Below are 22,238 nucleotides of genomic sequence, written 5' to 3'. Positions count from 1 at the left end.
AAACGTTTTCTTTATGAATCAGTCACGTTTCTATTTTGTCTTGGAAGACATTACATTTAGAAAATGATTTTAAAGATATATATTAGACTACTGCACAGTAGCACAGTAACCATTTTTAAAAATGAATTATGGTTAAGAGTATTGACTATTATTTTGAATATAGCGTCCTATTTCATCGCCCCTTTATTCATCTAAACTTTATTATCATATTATGCATTAGATTTACTTATTTCCAAACATAGGCTAGGCCTATGTGAATTATGCAAACAAAGACAAAACTATTATATTCTTTGGTGTTGTTAGTGTAGCATTTTTTCCTCCACAATTTGCCCCACTTTTTCCACATCAACGCTTTCTATGGGATTGGTTTTGTTATTACGCCAGCGACAGATGGTCGGCGGGCTGTATAACCTAGTCGCGCTGCTCTCTGGGTAATTACGGTAAGACGTCATCTTCCTCCCCCACACCCCGGGATAAGCACAGCTCTTTTGCCGGTGAAAGATTGGTCGGACAGCGCGGGTGCCATTTGGCGCAGTATATTGAGCTACATCCGTCGACGAAGGCCGTTCAGTTATTTATTTATCGTATTTGTGAATTTTACATTTTGCAGTCAAACATCCACAATGAGCTCAATTAACGTCAAAAAGCTGAAAGTGAACGAGCTGAAGGACGAGCTGAAAAAGCGTGATCTTTCGGATAGAGGGCTGAAGGCCGAGCTGATGGACCGCCTGCAGGCCGCGCTGGACGAGGAGGCCCTTGCAGGAAACCCTCCGCTAGACCAAGAAGCTGCAGCGGCTGAGGGTTCCGGCCAGGCCGCCGACCAGGAGGGTATGGGAGAGGAAGAAGAAGGCGAGGGCCCGATAGAAGAAAGTATGGAGGCCAACGAGGAGGAGGAGGAAGAGGAGGAGGAGGAGGAGGAAGAAGAAGAAGTAGAAGAAGTAGTAGAAGAGCCGAAAAATGGGGGCGACGGTGATGGCGCTGCTGAAGACGAAGAGATGGGTGAGGGGGAAGAGGAGGGAGACGAGGACGACGAGATGGATCCCATGCTCAAGGGAGATGTCGACGACATGGAGAAAATAGACACGGAGGATGGTGAGCCCGCGGACCAGGCTGCTGAGGGTGAGTCGGCCGGATTGGTTATGAAACTGCGACTGGCTGGATGGACTGTGGCTGGGTGTCGGGTTTTCCAATAGTGTTAATGCTACCACGGGAGGGACCCGACTGGGAATGATTAAATTCCAATGCGTTACCGTACAACAGAGCGTCCATGTTGAGCGATAGCGTGACCTCACTAAACTAGCAAGCGTTAGCCACAAACTGAAACAGCTAGCCGGTCATGCTAATTTGAAGGTAGCATCGTCCCCACCTTGGCTAAAGCTAACGCTAATCATTTTGCAACGTATTGTCGATATTCCAGTTCACAAATGCTAACTTTATCATTCTTATGTAATGGTAGAACGTCGTTCGTGACAATTGAAAACGTTAGGCGAATGAAGTTAAACATAAGACATTGATTCAACGCAGCTTAGTCTGGTTTTTCGTTTCGCTTGGTTAGCGTGTTAGCTTGCCAGCTAACGTCATTTTCTTTGTGTCTTTGGTGCACTGATAACTAGCGGTCGCCGGTTAGCTAGTTCAGTGGTTCCCGCATTGAAGTCTAGCTTTAAATGTGTTGGTAGTGTGGTGGAGGTAATCCATGATCACGTTGCGTTACTCTTTAACCCACAATAAATAAGGGCGCCCACGTTAAATAAAGATGTAACTTTAAAGCAGTTGAATGTCACTGCGGTGATAGCAGGCTGCCTGGCATCCGCTTCTATCCTGTTCATTACGCTACTTTAAGCTCCAAATTACAATTGGCCAATTCCAAGTTGAGTACAAATTAAACTCGATATACGAATTCAGTAAGAGGACTTTTTCCCGTCGGTGTTTACGTCCAGGCGCATTTGCCTTAACAACGACTGGGAACATCTGAACTTGCTGACCCAAAGCTGTGCAGAAGACGGGCCAGGCGTCGAACTACTTGTTTAGCACGTGGTTAGTTAGTCCGTGGGTTGGATAGAAAGTGTCATCTTGTTAGATGCATTTAGAAAATGTCAGTTTACCGTGATTATTCACCTAGGTAATTCAGGGTAAGATGTGGGGGGTGCCAAGCAGGTCTAAATAGACATTCCCATTTCTTTGCATGATGCATTCGTCCTAGACAACAGTAGATCTGTTCTCCTTAATAAAATAGTCTAACATCTGAATCTTATTGAACACAATACATTCCAAGCCCTCTATACCAGGGTTGAGTTCCCTTTTTACTTTGCAGAGACTTGTTTTTCCAGCCCCAGCAAACACTGTTCACAATGTTCATTTGGACCAGCCTATATTGTAACTATTATCTGGTCATTAGAGCTGTTACAATTCATGTAGTATGATTGTGTATATATATATATATATATATATTAAAGTGTAATCATGAGGTGTTACCTCTTTGGTTACCTTACTATTGATGATTATGGTCGACACAATGTAACTAATGAACGGGCTTTGTGGGCCAGAACCCCACTGCCAGTCCGACCTCTCTCACAAAAAGGAGCACCTCATTCTATATCTTTGTTCTATTTTCAAAGGGGATGCGGACAAAGACACGAATGCTGATCAGAAGAATAAGAAGGGTGTTAAGAGACGCCGGGAGGAACATGGAAGGGGCTACTTTGAATTTATTGAAGAGAACAAATACAGCTGGTAAGGATGGGACAGAGCAAAAATGGCCTTCAGCATCCCTGAAGCGCCATCCATAGCTTTGTTGAACTGTATTGGCTTTAAGTGCCAATGCACATATAACTAGCATGAGGAAAACCCTCATTTTCAAGTATTATACTATTTATTAACTACCTCACTTTCACACATGTTTTGAGGGTCATCCCTGACTACTTTAAAGAGCCTTACCATTTACCTTTTACAGTGCCCACTCACATTTGTGTCTCAAATGGACTGCATTCTGTAGCAGAAGTGCAACTATCAAGTCTCTATGAATTTTCACATCTGTTCCTCATGCCACTTATTGTTTTGGAAAGCCAGTTGTGTCCTCAAGGTGAAGCCAGGCTGCTCAAGAGAGAACCCAGAGGAAAGTAGCAGATGTGCACTTCTTAATGAATGGAGGGAGGGGGGGAGAATAGCTGAGAGGCGTGGGAGGAGGGGTCCAGTGCTGCAGGGTAGCACACAAGGATATAGCGAAATGCCCAAAGTGTTTGGATCGTCCACGGAGGAGCTCGTTATTTACCGTCCATCGTTTTACCTCGCAATGGTCTTCTTTTTTTTTAATTATCGTTTTGTTTTTTATTTCACTGGTTGTATGACGTCAAACTGCTATTTCTGTCTCATGTATCATGTGTTGTTTGTTATCATGGTGTGAGAGCGTGGACGCGTGCTTGCAAGACTCTTTTCTACCCCCCGCCCAGGTGACTTCATGCATGGTGCGCATGGATGTTTGTGTGTGCATACGTGTACCTACTTCTTGGTCAGTGTTTTGTTTTCATTGCGCTGTTGACACACTTTAAAGAATCCAACGTCAGAAATCATTTTTGAGGATTTTCTTTTTCTTTTTCTTCGGGAAGAGTCTGGGAGAATTATTTGAACACAATAGTAGTGCTGCCTCTTTAGGTTCTCTTCCTATCTGACGGTCAAATATTTTCTTGCAAGTGTTCATTCATTTACAATTTTGAAAGTCCAGATTTTCTGTCTTTTCCCCAATACCATATTTTTTTTTTTTTTTTTTTTTTTAAGAGCTTTTTATGGCGTTTTTTATTTTTATTTTTTTAGAAGCCTGAGGCCCCTCAGCAGCCATAGGCCTATAGAGCAGCACTCACTGGCCATACACTCCAGCTTAGGCTACTTGCTCCAGAGCCACCATAGATCCCCCCCCCCCCCCCCCCCCCCCCCCCCCCAAAACAGCCATTCGTGCTTTATTCAAGGCTGTTTTAAGAACTACGATGGCAGATGTCTCCGGAGATGTTGAGACTGCTGTGGATAATCACCCCAAATCTTTTTCATTCCTACTGAATAATGACTACTCCACTGGACTTGGATCATTGCATCAGGCGGAACAATGCAGAAGCCCTCGACAACTTTGAACTAGATTCTTAAACTTCCCATAGTAGAATTGTGTACCTAATCTCAAGCTACAGAGGTGGTAAGTTGCTGTAGCTCACATGACTCATTTCAAGCAGCCAAGCATGTCCTTCACACTCAGAACAGTGAGTCGGTCGGGACCTTTTTCATAGTTAAATATAAACTGCACCCGCTGTCACTTTGACTAACCCCACAGCAATCCTGGAGATCATAAACACACTGATCTGAAAGGGGAAAGGTCTTCTATCACTTTCAGTGGATAGCAGTGAGTGCTAGGGACAGCAGAGGTTCTCTCTCTCTCTCTCTCCCTCTCTGTGTATCTCTCACGTTTTAGATTTCGCTGGATACTAGAAGGTAAGTGCGTCTGCCAAGGCCAATAATAAAGACTTCTTTGGAGACTCGCTTGCCCAACTTGCTGTTCCTATTTTGTATTGCTTCCTTTAGTCTGTCTTTCCACCTTTCTCCCCAAATATTTTCCAGCAAGTGGTACCCAAGACATCCTTTGTGTTCCATGCAGTTGCATCGACATGTGAATCCTATGTTTGACTGGTTGGTGTCTCTTTTCAGGGCCTCATTTAAGTCTCCCGTGCCCCCCCTGGAGGAAGAAGATGAGGAGTTTGATGACACAAAAGTCTGCCTGGATACCTGTGAGTGACAAATGCCAACGTTTAAAGGAATATTTTATGCCAGTTTGATTCAAAGATCCAATATTATAAGTCAAAGACGACCTGTCTAAGAACTCTTAAAACAACGACTAGCTGGAACATTACCACACTCTTTATCGGAGATCCATTTACCTGGATACAGATATTGATGAGTGTGCTTTTTTTGTTGCGCTCTAGACAACTGCGACCTGCACTTTAAGGTGTCACGGGACCGTTACAGTGCCTCATCTCTCACTATGGAGAGCTTTGCTTACCTCTGGTCCGGAGGCAAGGGAACCTACGGTGTGAACAAGGGCAAAGCCTGCTTTGAGATGAAGGTACAGTAAGAATGACTTAAACACAATTCTCATTCTTAATGCATCCCAGAATGTTTTATAACTTAAACTAGAGAAGTTAAAACAGTCTGTACAAGCTTTGTGTAAAATGGACGCACAGTGGACGAGTGGAAACGAGTTCTGATACATTTTGTTGTGGGTTTTGCTTCATGTCAACAGATTGCAGAGAAAATTCCCGTGAAGCACATTTCCAGCAAGAACATGGAGATTCACGATGTGCAGGTCGGCTGGTCCCTGTCTACTGGCACCCTCCTCCTCGGTCAGTGTCTTCTGTATGCTCTAGCTCTACACTCTTCAGTATGTTATGCTGCTGGCTGCGTGGAACGTGTTGAGTCCAGCAGTAACTTTCCGTTTACTCGTGGCAGCGTTTCTTCCACTCGCTTCCAGAATCGTTTTGTCACGTCACACATGTGGTGTACAGCTAGCTGTTAAAGTAATAACTGTAACATGATGGGATATCATTACTTCTGATACACAAAATGGTGACCAGGCCGGTGCAGGATATGATTCATTCATGCTGAATTCTGCAGTGCTCCAAATACTGTGCAGTATCTTGAATGGACTTAACGGTGCATTCATTGAAAGAAAGCAAAACTGTGACAAAGTATCCGTTTTATATATTTATAATTTTATAAATGCAAAAACAGGCTTTTGTGGTCTTCCTTGGGGTCCCTCTAGTGGTTCATAAGCAGCATGACATGGCCATGTAAAATGGCTCAGGCTGCATCATGGTAATGGTGGCTGGCTTATTGCCAACACAAATGATTCACACACCGTAATAAGAGTCTCAGTGACTGAGATTCCTTTTGCTAGCTGTCCCAAAAGGGCTTTTTTTTTTTTATTAATTTTTTTTTTGTCAATTCATGTTTCTCCCATTAATGTTTAGGTGAGGAGGAACATTCTTATGCATACTCCGGGAAAGGCAAGAAGACCACCAACTGTGTGACGGAGGACTTTGGAGAAACTTACGAGGAGAATGATGTCATCTGCTGCCTTATTGTAAGACATGCATGCTGCTCGTATTGTCAGTTTATTAAAGTAGATGAAAACCAAGCCAGCGTAATAGGCTTACAGAGCAGGAACCTCATGCAGTTTATCAATATGAAGGCGAAAGAACTGCCAACTTTTACTTTGTGTAATTTGTCTAAATGGCTGGTCCATATGTTCACATTTCAACTCATCTTCATCACAATTTCTCACATTGCTTTCTTTGTTTAGGACTTTGAGGGGGAGGAGGCGGTGTTGTCCTTCTCCAAGAACGGCGGAGAGCCGGCCGTCGCTTTCCAGGTCAAGAAGGACTCTCTGAACGGCCAGGCTCTCTTCCCCCACGTCATCTGCCACAACTGTGCCGTGGAGTTTAACTTTGGCCAGATGGAGACTCCGTACTTCCCTCAGCCCCAGGGTTACACCTTCCTGCAGCAGATCCCTGTGGACGACAGAGTCCGGGGGCTCAAGGGGCCCCAGACCAAGGCTGACTGCGAGGTAGGCACAGTAATGTGTCGATATTTCTTTAATTAGTCGTGGAGTGTTTGTAACTAATATTCAGCAGAATGTATAATCATTTTATGTAACTTGGCCTTTCATGTCATGTAGATCATAGTGATGGTCGGCCTGCCAGGCTCAGGGAAGACTACATGGGTGAAGAACCATGTCCAGGAGAACCCTGGGAAGTACTACATCCTGGGCAGTGACACCATTGTGGACAAGATGATGGTCAGTACTGATGCAGTGCTGTTTTCAGTAGTTCATACTGTCTCTACTATTTAATATGTTGACATTGTATTTTGTCCAATCATTTAATACAGATCAACAGCCTGAAACGCCAGTCAAAAGACATCACAAAACTGAGCGCCATTTCCCAGCGAGCACCTCTTTTCCTGGGAAAGTTCATTGAGATCGCCGCCCGCAAGAAGAGAAACTACATCCTGGATCATGTAAGTGGCTTGTGCTGAATTTTTTATTTTTTTTAGTTCTACAGATTAGCTTAAAATCAAACGCTATAAAAAGCCAGTAACCAATGAGCCTCTTCCTCCTCTTCCCCCAGACCAACCTGTCGGCCCCTGGCCAGAAGAGGAAGATGTGCTTGTTTGCAGGCTTCCAACGCAAGGCGGTGGTGGTCTGCCCCACTGACGACGACTACAAGCAGAGAGTCCAGAAGAAGGTCGAGAGTGATGGCAAAGAAGTGCCCGAGCACGCCGTCTTCAAAATGAAAGGTAAAAATCATAGTAGTAGAAATCAATAAAACATTTACTGTTCTTTGTTGTCCTTTCAGATTCAGGTGAGCCTCTCCTTCTTATCACGTCCTTTGTTTTCCCTCCATAACAGGCTTCTACTCTCTGCCTGAGGAGGGAGAGAGCTTCAGCGACGTCGTCTATGCGGAGCTGCAGAAGGAGGAGGCCGGCAAGCTCCTGGAACAGTACAAAGAAGAGAGCAAGACGGCTCTGCCGGCCGAGAAGAAGCCCAACCAGGGGAGCACAACACCAAAAAGAGGCGGCGGCCTGCGCGGTGGCGGCCGTGGGGGCAAGAACCAGTTTGGCCGTGGCAGTGGACCCGGACAGAGAGGCGGTAACCGTGGAGGCTTCCAGAACAGAGGCAACTTCAGAGGAGGTAGTATCGGTATATTTGGGATGTAATCAACACCATTTTATTATTAGAATATATGTATTCTTGTTGTTGTAAGACCATTTATTGCATTCATGCTAACTTGTACTGCTTCTGGTCTTTTTGCAGCCCCTGGCCCTCGTGGCGGCTTCAACCGTCCACCTCGTGGCTTCCTGCCCCCCCCAGCCTTCAGGGGAGGGTTCCATAACCGTGGGAACTTTAACCGGGGCGGTGGCCCCATCCCCAGCCTGGGCGGATCCCCCAGGGGCGGACCAATGAGGGGTAACATGGGACCCAGAGGGGGTCACATGAACAGAGGTGGCCCAATGAACAGAGGAAACATGAGCCGAGGAGGCGGAGTCAACATGCATCGCGGTGGATCCAGGGGACATCACAACCAGGTGGGTTTGATAATGACACTCGTTTCTTTCAGCTATCATGTGATCTGTTTTTGGTTTCATTTGTGGGCGGCAACATGGTCATCATTGTCCTGGCTCTCTCCTGCAACAGTTCCAGCAGAGAGGTGGTAACCGTGGCAACTTTGGCAACTTTGGAAACAAGAATGGCAACTTCGGTAACAACAGGAACAGCGGTAACTTTGGCAACAGGAATGGCATGGACAAGGCCCAAGCCTTCAACCAGAGCTGGCAGCAAGGGGTCAGTATAAAGAGCGGTTAAGAGTCCAGTGTAAGAGTCCGTTACACTGGACTTCAGACTGTCCACATTAAACACGATACACATTCAATTTAAAACCCAAACACCACATATACATGTGTGAATACAACAGAATCACTTAACCCACGGGCACATGTGTAAATTGTCTAGGTGGAAAGTGAGTTAGTCATGTGTGATATTTTAAGATCCACAATGATTCCATTACTATCATTAGTAAAAATACAACACGCTTTTAATATTTCATCTCATTTTGCCCCAGTTTCCTATGAATAAGGAATACTACCATAAACCTTTACTACCAGTACAAAACGTTTTCCATAACAAAGTAGATCTACTTACTGAAATGAGTAGAAACTGAAGAAAACACATTTGACTTGGATACAAACACAAAGTAAGCTGTGCGTCTCTTGTGTCCCGTGCAGTTCTGGAACCAGAAGCCATGGAGCCAGCAGTATCAGCCTGGATATTACTAAGACACTTGTTGTAACGGACTGGTGGCCGACCCACCGCTAGCCACGGAACATCCCTCCATGCCGCTTTTTTGATTTTACTTTCTCTAGAACCCACTTTTAATAATCTCCAACCCACCAACTGACAATGAAGACTAACGCGATATGGAGCAACAACATTCCCCATCAGGAGACCAGATACCCGAGTGTAATCGAGGCTTTCTACATCCATCTACACATGGGGTACAACGTGGTTCAGTCTCATTCAATCATCCGTTTTTATTTCTTTCGTTGTATATTTCATTATGCTTTTTTCACACTTTTAAATGACGTGCTTTTAAAAGAAAAAAAAAAAATCTCATGTTTATCAGAAACCGTTTTGCCAGCCCCGGGGGCAGATGTTGCGAGATTTCTTTTTTTTCAGGGCTGTGCATTTTATCTGTGCTGTGATTTATTTTCCTTTTTTTGTGTGTTTTTTTTTTTATTACAAATTGTAAATATTTGTTGTTTTTCTTTCCTTTGCGTAGTCTGTATGAGAAGTGCAAAGAAACGGTAATGATTGAAAAGAACCGTGGCTTGTTAGCGAGAAGCATGGTAGCTGATTATACTGTTAGGCTGTACATGTCAATAGAGTCCGCAGTTAAACCGAAGCAACAGATGAACTGTCTTTTGTTCCCAGTATCGAACCTGTAACCTAAACTCCATAGACCTACAATAAACAACTCGTTGGCTTTTTACATTCTTCTTGGCTTGTGACTTTTGATTCGGTTCAAAGGTGTGTAAAAGACCTTTGAATGGGCAACGTCCTAGTTTGCTACTCCAAACAGTGAGGACCGCCACCCCCCCCCCCCCCCTTACACCTCATTAGGAAAGTATTCCTTCCAGCTGTCCTGTCTTGGAAATGTCCTTTAGGTATTCTAATGTACATCACTTTGAGAAAGTATTTTCACCAAGCCATTTAAGGACTAAAGTAAGCCATTTTATTATTTATATGCTTAAAAGCTAGAACACTTACTATACTTGGTTCTCAGCATTTCCTTTAGTGCAGTAGCCTTATGAAAGCTCCCATCGGTCCAAATAATCTCAAACCAGAACCACAATAGACTTTTTTTTTTTTTTTTTTTTTTTTCAAAATGTATATTTTCACCACTATTTAAATTTTGAACGAATTTCTGCCAATGCTAGCTCGGCACAAACGTGGTAGAAAGCGGGCAGGGTCACTCATTTTCACCAGCAAACCTAAAGGGCTACACAGTGTCACAACCCGTCCACCTATTAACGCCACCAACCGATCACGAGGGCCCGTTCCTGACGAAGCAGAGGAACTCTTTATTGACTCGGAGGCGTTCTGTTGCGCTGAAGCTCCCCCAGAGTTCATAGTTGGTGACTGTGTGGCCCTGGCAATAATGGCAGCTCCTCGTCCAGCAACCCGTAATGTGTCCCGGCACGTTATCCTGGCAGAGGACGCCCTGCTTCTGTTCCAACAACAGAGCTGGACAGACCGTCACCGTAGATTACAAGTGGTGTTTCTTTTTTTTTTTTTTTTTGACATTTAATAAACATGTAAATATGTTGCCACTATTTCAACCCGTGCACGAATGTTCATTAATTAATTGGCTTGGAGTAATAACTGTATTGTGATTAAGAAAGTGTTAGTTTGCCCCAGTACTGCTGTGTGATGAATTGTCAGCTATATTTAAATGTCTGGAGAGTTTGTGCCCTCCTGTTTTTATTGTTCTGGAAACATACATCAAGCAGAATGCAAGCTTTTGAGTTTACACTATAACCTATAACACAACAGACTATATTTTTATTGCTTTATGTTGCAGGTTGTATATCAGGTCTTTTATTATTAAACCAACAATGCAAAAAGCTTTGAGACTTTTAGAGGTTTGTTGTCTTTTCTATCTTACGGTTTTTGATATTTGTGTTTTAAAAACTGGGACTGTATTTTCTTTTTTAATTTGTCTCAACTCTATTAAAGTAAAAGAAGCTGGTACACACTGACTTTGTGGTTTGTTACAGTGGAAGAGTATTCACCGCATTGGGAATATCCAGATTTTATTATCTTTCAACATTAAATTGGCGGAGATTTAATGTGGCTCTTTTGCCTCTGATCAACGGCGTGACAGCAGATTTCTGGCAAGTGACCTAATTGAATTACAAATAATTACAAAACACTTGTTAGCAAATATTTAATAGATGCACCTTTGGCTGAAATTACAGCCTTCAATTTAATGTTTTTAAAGAAGACATAATCCTCACTTTCAGGTTCATCCATGTAGTTAAGGTTTCTGCTGGAACATATTCACATGCTTTCATGTTCAAAAAGCATTTCAATTTTTCTCATTCTGTCTGTCTGAATATATCTATAGTCAGCCTCATTCTGAAACGCTTCGTTTTAGCGCCTGTCTCTTTAAGAGCTCTGATTGGTCAGCGGTACCATCACTTGTCATTGTGACATCACAACCTTACTGAAGCTTACTTTCACAGTATTTATATAGCAACTGGCTTTATAATAGAAAAAAACAAATACATCTCATTTTCTACAGTATGGTAACTTTAAGCCATTACTGTGTAGCTTTGACTTTATGCTTTGGCTCTCTTTGTGATCCTCTGACTTTTCCTCAACCTGGTATGGGTTGATTTAAAATATCCTGACAATCGGACATCAGAGGATGAATTGCTTTGATCTAGCTCCATCACCAGATCAAAATCTACATGTTTTATGATCAAATACCTGCAAAACGAATCATATGGCTATCAGCCTCAGTTGTACTTGAGTGATGTTAGCATGCTAACACACTGAACTGAGATGATGAACATCCACATGCTAGCTTTGTGAGTACATTAGCATGCTGTTGTTAGCATCTAGCTCAAAGTTGTGTGTAAGTGGAGCCTCACAGATCTGCTAGCATGACTGGAGAGTGGAAATGATTTTGGAAATGATTGCAAAATGGGTTTTTTTCCCCATTTTTGCCTCGGAGAGACGACTTCTCATGCTGCTTTTTATTCAGGTCTGAAGGCTGAACCTGCGCTCTGCTGCCACACGGGAGACTGGATCCACCAGACTCTGTGAACGTGCGATTTCACGATCCATCAGATTTTTCCACCATTGTTAAAAAAGTTCCGTCAATGACGAAAAATATTCAGTTAACGCGACCTCTGCTCCAGTGTTTTCAGTGACCTGGAAATGTTCTTGCATACATGGGCTAATTTGTGCTTTTAATAATCTTTACGCTGATTTTTTGGAGTGTTTCTTTGTCTTCTTGGGCTGGAAAGATCACTGCAGACGCTTCACACCCTGGACACAAGCTGTTCCAACTCCTCCCCTCTGGTAGGCGCTACAAAGCTCTGTACGCCAAAACCACCAGACACAGGAACAACTTCTTTCCACTGGCTGTCACTCTGATGAACAATTAATAAGTCATACTGCATTACTACCTCTGGTTGCACTATTACCTCCACTTGCACTATCACCTCAATTCTATTGTTGTTGTTTATAGGTTTATGTCCATATATGCAGTATATATATACTTTTTTGGGGATATATGTTTATACTTATATTGTACACAGTTGTTAAATGTTTATACCTACATCTGTTTTTTATATATATATTTTTTTTCTTGTATATTGTAAACTTGTATATGTACATTGAGAGCGAAGTGTAAACCGGAGTCAAATTCCATGTATGCATATGCAAACATGGCCAATAAAGCTGATTCTGATTCTGATTTTAAAGGTGCAGTGTGCGGGATTTGGCACCATCTAGAGGTGAGGTTACAGAGTGCAACCAACTGCAACCAAAAAAACCTGAATGGCCCTATCAAGAGCCAGTGTTTGTTTTGTGCGTTCTGGATGGTGGCCGGCTCTGTGTAGAGGGATCGATATAAAGGGCTCATTCTATGGTGACAAAAACACAACAAGTCTTATTTTCCGGTGATTATATAGAAAAGAAAACACATATATTGATATTATATTTCATTTCTACCAATACATCCCCCTACATTCTCCTCTGTCCTGATTCTCCTGGACTTGTCTGCGGCGTTTGACACTGTGAACCATCAAATCCTCTTCTCATCCCTCGAGGGGATGGGCGTCTCAGGCTCTGCACTCTCCCTGTTTGCATCCTACCTGGCGGGTCGATCCTACCAGGTGACCTGGAGGGGGGCCGTGTCGGAACCACGCATGCTGACTACGGGGGTTCCACAAGGGTCAGTTCTGGGCCCCCTTCTCTTCTCGCTCTACACAACATCTCTGGGTTCTGTTATTCGCTCGCATGACTTCTCCTACCATTGTTATGCCGATGACACCCAGCTGGTCTTGTCATTTCCCCCCGGTGACACCCAAGTGGAGACGCGCATCGCTGCGTGTTTGGCTGACATCTCGAAGTGGATGACGACACACCACCTCAAGCTCAACTTAGACAAAACTGAGCTACTGTTCCTCCCGGGGAAGGGTTGCCCGCACCGGGACCTGTCCATCACCATTGATGATACCGTGGTGATGCCAACTCGGACTGCGAGGAACCTGGGTGTGACCCTGGATGACCAACTGTCATTCTCGGCAAACATTTCATCCGTTACACGCTCCTGCAGATTCCTGCTCTACAACATCAGGAGGATTCGTCCCTTCCTGACTGACGAGACGGCGCAGGTTCTCATCCAGGCTCTTGTCATCTCCCGCCTGGACTACTGCAACTCTCTACTCGCCGGAGCCCCAGTGTCGGCCATCAGACCTCTGGAGCTTGTCCAGAAAGCCGCAGCTCGCCTGGTGTTCAATCGCCCCAAGTTCTCCCACACAACTTCCTTTCTCCGTTCTCTACACTGGCTACCTGTAAGAGCTCGCATCCAGTTTAAGACTCTGGTGCTAGCCTACAGGGCAGTGAAAGGAACAGCTCCTTCGTATCTCCAGGCCATGGTCAAGCCTTACACCCCCGCCTGACCACTTCGCTCTGCTGCCTCGGGGCGATTGGTTGCCCCGTCGCTCAGAGGTCCTGGCGGCCGATCGACCCGGTCATGGCTGTTTTCTGTCCTGGCCCCACAGTGGTGGAATGAACTTCCCACTGACGTCAGGACAGCGGAGTCGCTGCCCATCTTTCGGCGCAGGCTGAAAACCCACCTCTTCAGGAAGTGCTACCCTGAGCCTTCCACTTAGCACTTATTGTTTTCATACTAGCTTGTTGCACTTATTGTATTCGTATTACTTATAGCACTAACTGTTTTTCTTGTTTCGGCACTGTACTTTGGCTCTGAGTTATGCTCTGCTTCATGCTCTTAGATGCTTGTTTGGAAAAGGAAATGTACTTATGACTTCTGGTGACTAGTAGTTCTTTTGATTACCAATGTTGATGCACTTATTGTAAGTCGCTTTGGATAAAAGCGTCTGCTAAATGACTGTAATGTAATGTAATGTAATGTACATTCTACACACTGACCCTTTAAAATTTGCCTATGGGGCCATTTGTACAATATATATTGGTGTTTTTATAATACAGATACTGGTGTATATGTACTATGGATACAGGTCTATTTATAGTACAGATACTGGCGTGTTTTTACTACATATTGGTGTATATGTACTACAGATCCTGGTGTTTTTATAATACAGATACTGGTGTGACAGGTGAATACTTTAATAAGAGTACCAGTATGTGTGACAGGTGAATACTTTAATAAGAGTATCAATATGTGTGACGGGTGAATACTTTAATAAGAGTACCAGTATGTGTGATATTCATGCTTTACATCACCACCATGTCTCTTGTAGCTTCCAGGTGTTGCTGGAGATGCATGCTGGGAATCCACTTCCCTCCCAGACAGACAGCTGCTTGTCTTTGGCAGGGCAGCATGTTTACCTCCATCAGCAACATATTAGTGAATGACAAGACCCCCCAGTCAGACAGCAAACAGTGCATTAGCTACTGGCCAGGATTAGCAACGTTTGGCCCAGTCTAAGTCTGATGTAAACACTCAAAGAGCCCTCTCCGGCTTAATGCGAAGCGACTACACGTTTCTCCGTATGTGGCCGTGTAGCTCCTTCCCACCGCAAACAAAGCATTATGAGTCGGTTTGTCAACAGCGGTGTCCCCGCATTGACAAATGCTACAAGTCATTAGGCAAATTATTTGCTCTTCTCTACAATTTCCTATAAGTGTAAATGAAGAGGTGGCGGAGGAGGCCCGCATGTGAATGTGATCATGAATGCGAATGGGGGCCCAGACAGCCGAATGCTCGACAGCAGGGAAGAGGAGGGACCAGAGAGTGAAACTAAATATTTTATTTTCCAAACATAAACTCATCCATATTATGTACAGCTTGAAAAATATATAACGCATCAAACATAATCTGAATGATTGCCGCAGATTCAATGCAACTCATACAAATTTGAATTAAAAAAATGTACAAAATATATAAAAGTGCTTGTGGAAGGAGATGGAGTTTATGGCGACAGGGCTGCCATGTCGTGTGAGAATCTCCCGATAAATGTCCATTTAAATAGAAAGTACTAGACGTGTTGTTTAAAAGCATTAAACATATCAACACCCCGGTGAAAAGACCCTATAATAGTCCTGTAATACTTCCAGTCTGTGATTACAGGAGTACTACAGCGGCTCCTTATGACTTCATACTATGGAGACATTGTCCATGGTGCATGCGCACCTCTCTACAATCATGTTGGGGAACTCGGCCACTTCTATCTCGGTGTAGTCCCCCTTCTTCACTAGGTACATGATGGGTAGCGGGGCGCTCTCCGACACCGTGCACCTCCTCTCCCCAAAGCCGTAGTTGCGCTTGGGCTGCTTGCAGCCTCCGGTGCACCTGAAGGCCTGGTACCCCCGCCGGCTCGATGATCCAGTACTGGGTCCAGGTGAGCGCGCGGAAGTCGATGAAGTACTGCTCCCTGCAGCAGGTGTCTTTGTTTCGGTTGATGTCACAGTCGCCATGAGAACTGAGGAGGAAAGGATGAAGAAAAGTTAGATGGCCGCTGTTAGAAAGTCTCATGCTGCTTTTATTTTTTTCTCTGGGGGCCCGGAGTCTCTTTGCTACACCCCTGCTTGCCACAATTATCCAACTATGTTATTTAATGTTTTTTAGTGAGTAAATCTACACAATTAGACCTTATTAAAACTCCATTATAACTTCATCACATAGGGTCAGAAGTATAAAACACTACAAGTTGGGAGAACGTTTGAATTAATTACGTGCTTTTTGGACTCTTGCTCTTAATGATTTCTCCAAACCATGAGAAAGTTAACTTGAAATGCAAATGGTGACAGGTAAAAAAAAAAATGGAGGGTGTGGGCCAGTTGCCACACTGATATAATATCCTGTATATCAAACGCTCGCGCCCTTACCCGTATTCTTCGAGGCTCAGTGTGTAGAGGATGAGCTCGGGCCTTCCCAAGGTGTTGTCCGTCTGCTCCTGGGTGGTAAAGCGGACACTCTTGGCCATCTCTGCCGCGTAGCTGCCGGGTCTCTCGCCCTCGATCCACACCTCCATGTGCATAGGTGTCTTCTGTTGGGTCTTGGACCAATAGTGCACCGCCTGTGTCACATCAAAGCTCTTCCAGCCGGTCTCGTGAATGGGGATCAACCTGTGAACACGAGAGATAAGGGCGATTAATTAAAAGGAGTTAAAAGAAGAAAAAACAACGGATATTTCCTGGAGATGAATACAATTGAATTATTATTACTAAGATAAGCCACTTAGACTGAGATGATGTCACCCAGTAATTGCTCTACAATTAATACATTTACATAAACCCGCCGTGAGGAAACGATCCCTTACCGTGAATCTACCAGTGATGTCCGGTTGGATCCGTTGGGCAGCACCTCCACCCAGTAGATGCTGACCCGAGCGTTGTTGACGGCCCGGTGGTTCATCCTCTCCACCGCGAAGCGTTTGTGGTAGGAAGCCCGCTGGTAGAGTTTCAGCTCCGCCATGGTCACCTCGCAGTTATCCGGAATCCTCGCCTCCATGTCGAACACTATGCGTTGCCGAGTGGTGTCGGAATACACATACTCCCCAGAAATATCTAAAACACAGAGCACTGTAAGCGTTATGGGCGATTCTCTCCTCCGAGCAGCTTAAAATGTCCGTTTGGTAAAGGCATTTTTGTGCGTAAAATAGTCTTTGCGCGTCTTGTGTCATAATTACGCACGTACATAACTGTTTACATTAACTGGTATCTGTGTCAAAGTTATTTTCATTTCAATTGCTACAAATGAAATGTTATGTATTTTTTAAACGGAAACGGTCCATACCTGCATTGCCGGGGATTCCCCTGAGGATGCCCGCCAGGCTGGGCAGAGATCTGCGTCTCCTGCTCTGGTGCATCTTCAGCATCGACGTGTACTTGTTTCTGATATGCGCTGGGACAACCAGATTCTCCAGATCCCTCTTATGGATCTTTGGAACTTCATCCAACCCGAGTTTCTGCAGCAGCGCGTCCTTCATATCCTGGTGCGTAAAAGCCTTGGCGATACCGAGGAGAGCGGTGCAGAGGACACAGGCGCGGAGGAAATCCATGAGTCAAAACTTCAGTGTGATAAACAGCAGCACAGTAGCACGAGTCACCCAGAGATAGACAGTGTCCCCCTGACACTCCTCCGGCCCCTTATATTGTTGCGGCCCTCCCAGTCGTTCGCACTTTGTCAATGGGGGCAGGGGCCCTTATCAGAACAAAGGTGCGACAATACAGCCCCATCCTAAACAGGATATCTAAGTGGTCATACTTCAAACAGCAACAATTAGACTCGAGTGCCATCCGTATTGCGGAGGTGTAACTTCACCATAGTTCCACTAAAAGCTATGCCTGTGTTGCATTTGATGTCAGAATGAGGATCTAAAAATCGGCTCTTTATGGTGTAAATAAATGTTCATTAAGATTCATCTGGATTGTGGGAAATCAGACAATCAAATCACCATTTATTCGTGCACTTTATGTATTTACATACTTGCTCAACTGTATTTTTGAAAGCCAAATGCACCACAAAGTCAAATCATGATTGTTCATGCCCCAAAAGAGACATGGAGAACATTATTTGGCAGGGTTTATTGTTATTGTCAATTATCAACCTATCTGTCTGATTACCCAAAGTCAGTTCTGTGTCCATTAAATTTAGTATAATCTGAATAGTGTTGGTAATTTATGAGCAGTCATAGCTGATGTTTATTTCACATAGTCGAACAATTTGCCAAGTTTCTCAGTTATTTCTCCAAAGGTTTGTCTGAAGTGTGTTCTGTGCTGCTACACATGCGTCCCAGACAGACATCTCCTGACCCTGTGAACCTGAAGTGCCCTCTGTCTTCAGTAGCACCCTTGTCTACACACACACACCTCACACTCTGATGTGTACATTCCACTGGACGATGTCAGTCTGGCAACAGTCTGTCACACAGCAGCCTTATCTCTGTCTGGGTGGCCGGAGAGCAATTTTTATCCAAAAAGTGGACTAAAGATCGGGCAAAACAGCAGCGGGCGATTCCAGTCGGTTAATTTTTTGGCACAAGTGTATAACAAGGGGGTCGAGGAAGAAGTGGAGCAGAGTTCGAAAAAGGGAGGAGGGGGGGACCAGAGGATTAGATGTTTATTCCGAGCCCTGTCACCCATTCTCGGCCCTCTCCAGCAGATTAAAATTATTAGCCAAACAGACAGTTAATCCAGGGGGGCCTGCGGTGGATGTGGATTGGGGCAGGCTCTTCACAGGTTGGTGATTATCTGATTCCATTGCGAGGATTTGCCTTTGCCTTTTTTGTCACACAAACATTAGAAGAGGGCTCGCTGGCTGCCCAGAAGGCCCGGCCTGTGGTTGTGTATTGGGCCGTGTTTGCTTAGAGATGTCAGACAGACTGAAGGGGCACACAGGAAGAGCAAATGACAGATGACTGCCAGACCTCTGCTTGCTCCAGCTATACTGCCTGCAGCTTACAAGCGAGACAAATTATGATCTGCTGTAGGGCTGGTACCGCACAACGCAACCCCCGCGTGTGCTACTATCACAGGATGTTTCACACTATGAAACAAATATCCAAATGTGTGTGTGCAAAGGGAGGTGTGCGTGTAAAGAGTTCAGACTAATGGCTTTATTGTAGAGTTATGATCTTAGTGCTGTTGCATTTGTGTTTTAACCAAGGAAATCAAAAGTTTTTTTCTTTTTTTGAACGCAAGTTTTGCAACTTTTTGTGTGACTGAATGGACAAATTAAATTTACAACGGCTATTTGCAATTGTGGATGTTGTATAATCCTTGGTGTCATCCATGATGGTTTTCACTGAAAGAGTTAGCCTAAGAAGCTAATCTTAATCTGTTTTCCCTAGCCTAAAACAAGAAGGAAAAATGACATACTGGATCTTGTAAAATTCTTTTTAATTATATATATTTTTTTAAAACAGTAAATAATGCCACAGTTGCACACGGATAAGTTATGTGTTTATAGGCAGGATCTGGATTTTTCCAAATACTGACGAATGAAAAATGGCAACGTTTCCCCTCATTGATATTTTTTTCAATTGATCTAATTAGGTTATAAAGAAGTAGAACCCTGAATATGAACATCACAACACAGAATCTAAGCCCTCAGCTGAGGTCCAAACTGCTCCACCGGATCGCCTGAAGTCAGAATTATCGGTGCAGACATGTAAATCAGAGCACACTCATTGTCCAGTCCAGCCAAGGGCCAAGTCTAAGTTCCTGTTATAGGAGCCCTGCATTATCCTCTCTCCCTCACATTACAACCCCTAATTCGGGAAATTAAGATGCCCTTTGTGTGATATTTCTCAGTCTTTCTTCCTTCCCATGCCAATCAAAGACAAGTTGCCCAGTTCAAAGCTCCATCTGATGCTCCCAGGTGCCATTTCTTTTCAATCAAAGGCAAACAAGCTCCCACAATCAACAACTCAGGTGTTAATTAACATCCAGGCATTTGCATTCAAAAGCGGTCCAATTTATAGGTCATTCCCTTCCATTTGTGAAACATGGCATCCCCTTTGCTCGCCAGGACTGCTGTTTGCAGAGGGCCCACATTAAACGCTACTTGAGACAAATATTACCGGGAGCCCCCGAGGGCTGGCTTCAGTTTGGTTCTTTGTACATTAGACATCAGCATCTCGTGCGGCGTCTCCCTGGCAACAAGGCGGGGCTGCGCCAAAGAGTCAATATTGAACTTGTGTTGGTGGTCAGCGCAAATTCCTCATTATTCACGTGGCTGCTTTGTCACCGACTTCCTGATCTGCTATTGCCTGATTTATCTCAATATCAAATATTTGGGGACATGAACCACCGCTCTAGTTTGCACCTTAATGGCTCGCACAGACCCCCCTCTTATTTTCCCCGCAGCTGCAGACGTCGAAAGGACGCACTCCGAGTCTGGATCCATCCATCGAGCCGGCAGCCAATAATCATCGAGCGGTCTGTCAGAGGGGAAAGCGCTAGACCTGTGCAGGGACAATACAAGTATTGCTCAATGGCCTCCACATCTAGACAGAGTACAGGGCAGTCTAATTGCATTTCACGCTGCTAATGGCGGACAATCAGCGCAGAGAAGGAGGGTTTAATCCCAGCGCAGACTTAACCAAATAGGATCAGACGTGATTAGATAGGACTAACAATTAATATTTATCATTAACTTTTAATTAATCGACATAGGCGAGACTTTTAGTGTGCAGGATACTGATAATCCAACCAATAAAAAAAGTTTAAACACATCTAGATGTTTAGGTTCTGGTGGATGACATGTCTATAAATCCACAAAATAAACTAAAATATAGTCTGTTAATAGTAACGCGAAATAACGCGAAAGAAAAAAACTACCCTAAAATACACAATAAAACATATATAGTACATACAAGTTTAGCAGCTGCATGGAGGCTGTTTGAACAGCAGAGGGCGCTCTAGTGACGCTTTACGCAGCTTTAAAGAGAACATCCACCCTAAAATTTCTGTTTGCATTGTGTCATTTGGGACAGTGAAGGAACGATTTAAAAAAAAAAAGATTCTTCTCAAGCCGGAAACTACACTCAATACTTCAATCGATGACGTCACCCGTTCACATAATTTCCTTAACTCCACTATCACTGCACGTACTGTTATGATCTATGTTTTTGTCTACTTTAAAAAAAATCTATTTAGATTTGTTTTTATCCCCTTTTTTATTGTTATTTATTCATTTATTCACCTTATTCAAAATAGTTTTAAAGACATAACAAATAAATAACATTTATATCTATAATATGATTGGAGATGTTACATTCAAATTGTTTTATTATTATTATTATTATTATCTGGCTCCCTGCTTTCAGTCATCTCAGTAAAGTCCCCATCGATGCTGTTTATAGAGTGCAGTGCTGTTGTAGTTGTAGGTTAAACTTAAAGATAAATGTAATAATGATGAAAAATCTAATTTCTTCATTCTGCCTGGCACTACAGAGACTTGCAGCAAGAATCCATTTAAACAGTTTCTGAAACATAGAAGTGCTTTATGTTATGTTGGCATGTTTGCTGGTGTGTGACACTATACTTCTATGCCCGTCTCTCTACCCCCCCCCCCCCCACCACCATTCAGCTGCAGGCTGTTAACCATTAATAGATGTACTTTGAGCGCTGATAAGCACCTCACATCAAAAGGATGGGATGGTGATAGTTCAGAGCAACACACTGTGGCTGATACAGTTGGGCGATACTGTGAAATATCACTGTTTACTCAGTACTTTATTAATGATTTATAAGATTACATTTCTGCTACTTGTAATGTGAGCATGGGGGCTTCTCCAACAGGTTCATTAGAACGATAAAAAAAAGTGCAAACAGGTAACCATTTTGCAGATAGTTTGATAAATTGTCTGTGGGATTTACAGACTTTATTGATCTGTGGGATTTATTCTCATTTATGGATCTGTGTATTATGCAAAGTGCAGGAACACAGGGTCATCAAAAAACACAACTCAAAGCTACACAAGCTTGTTTATGTAAAGAGAGTTTGCTCACAGTGTTAAGCTTCTCTCACCAGTGAGAACAGTCCAAGGGGCAGAGGATTAGCTGGACTAACTAGACACACCTTGAGAGATGGGAGGGGCAGTCAGAAGTATGACAGTTGCAATAATAATTTCCTCATTTTCAAATGAAATGAAATTGGGAACACAAGCCATCCGTCACTGGCCTGTGGAGACCACACATACTTATTAAAGTTACCATATCTGATGCCATGTTGGCCTGAAAAGTGCATGTAGATGCAGAGCTATACTGATATAAATACACACACACACACACACACACACACACACACACACACACACACACACACACACACACACACACACACACACACAGGAAAAGTATGACTATTGTCTGAAGGTGTCCCACTGCAACAGCTATTAGGTCTCAGCACAGGTTGCAT

The 22,238-nt window shown here is 43.8% G+C and overlaps 2 protein-coding genes across 2 annotated transcripts; one reads left to right on the top strand and one right to left on the bottom strand.

Annotated features, from left to right (window-relative positions):
- The first annotated feature begins 470 nt into the window (after positions 1-470).
- hnrnpub (heterogeneous nuclear ribonucleoprotein Ub) lies at positions 471-9,578 on the top strand. Its single transcript, XM_068708688.1, has 14 exons — positions 471-1,119; positions 2,616-2,730; positions 4,684-4,763; positions 4,959-5,098; positions 5,276-5,375; positions 6,003-6,115; positions 6,335-6,598; positions 6,710-6,829; positions 6,922-7,050; positions 7,161-7,329; positions 7,442-7,723; positions 7,847-8,118; positions 8,228-8,374; positions 8,815-9,578. Exons 1-14 carry the CDS (start codon positions 624-626, stop codon positions 8,863-8,865), a joined length of 2,478 nt encoding a protein of 825 aa, XP_068564789.1. The 5' UTR covers positions 471-623; the 3' UTR covers positions 8,866-9,578.
- A 5,527-nt stretch (positions 9,579-15,105) lies between these two features.
- Positions 15,106-17,833, bottom strand: lft1 (lefty1). Its single transcript, XM_068708249.1, is given in 5 exon segments — positions 15,106-15,679; positions 15,681-15,792; positions 16,199-16,438; positions 16,633-16,879; positions 17,109-17,833. Coding segments are annotated over 5 exon segments (1,077 nt in total). The 5' UTR covers positions 17,374-17,833; the 3' UTR covers positions 15,106-15,466.
- Between the last annotated feature and the right edge of the window lie 4,405 nt (positions 17,834-22,238).

The sequence above is a fragment of the Cebidichthys violaceus genome, unplaced genomic scaffold, assembly GCF_023349555.1.
Source record: "Cebidichthys violaceus isolate CVI_PGR_0920_01 unplaced genomic scaffold, fCebVio1.0.p SCAF_14, whole genome shotgun sequence".
Lineage (NCBI taxonomy): Eukaryota > Metazoa > Chordata > Actinopteri > Perciformes > Stichaeidae > Cebidichthys > Cebidichthys violaceus.
This window is presented reverse-complemented; position numbering and strand designations above follow the sequence as displayed.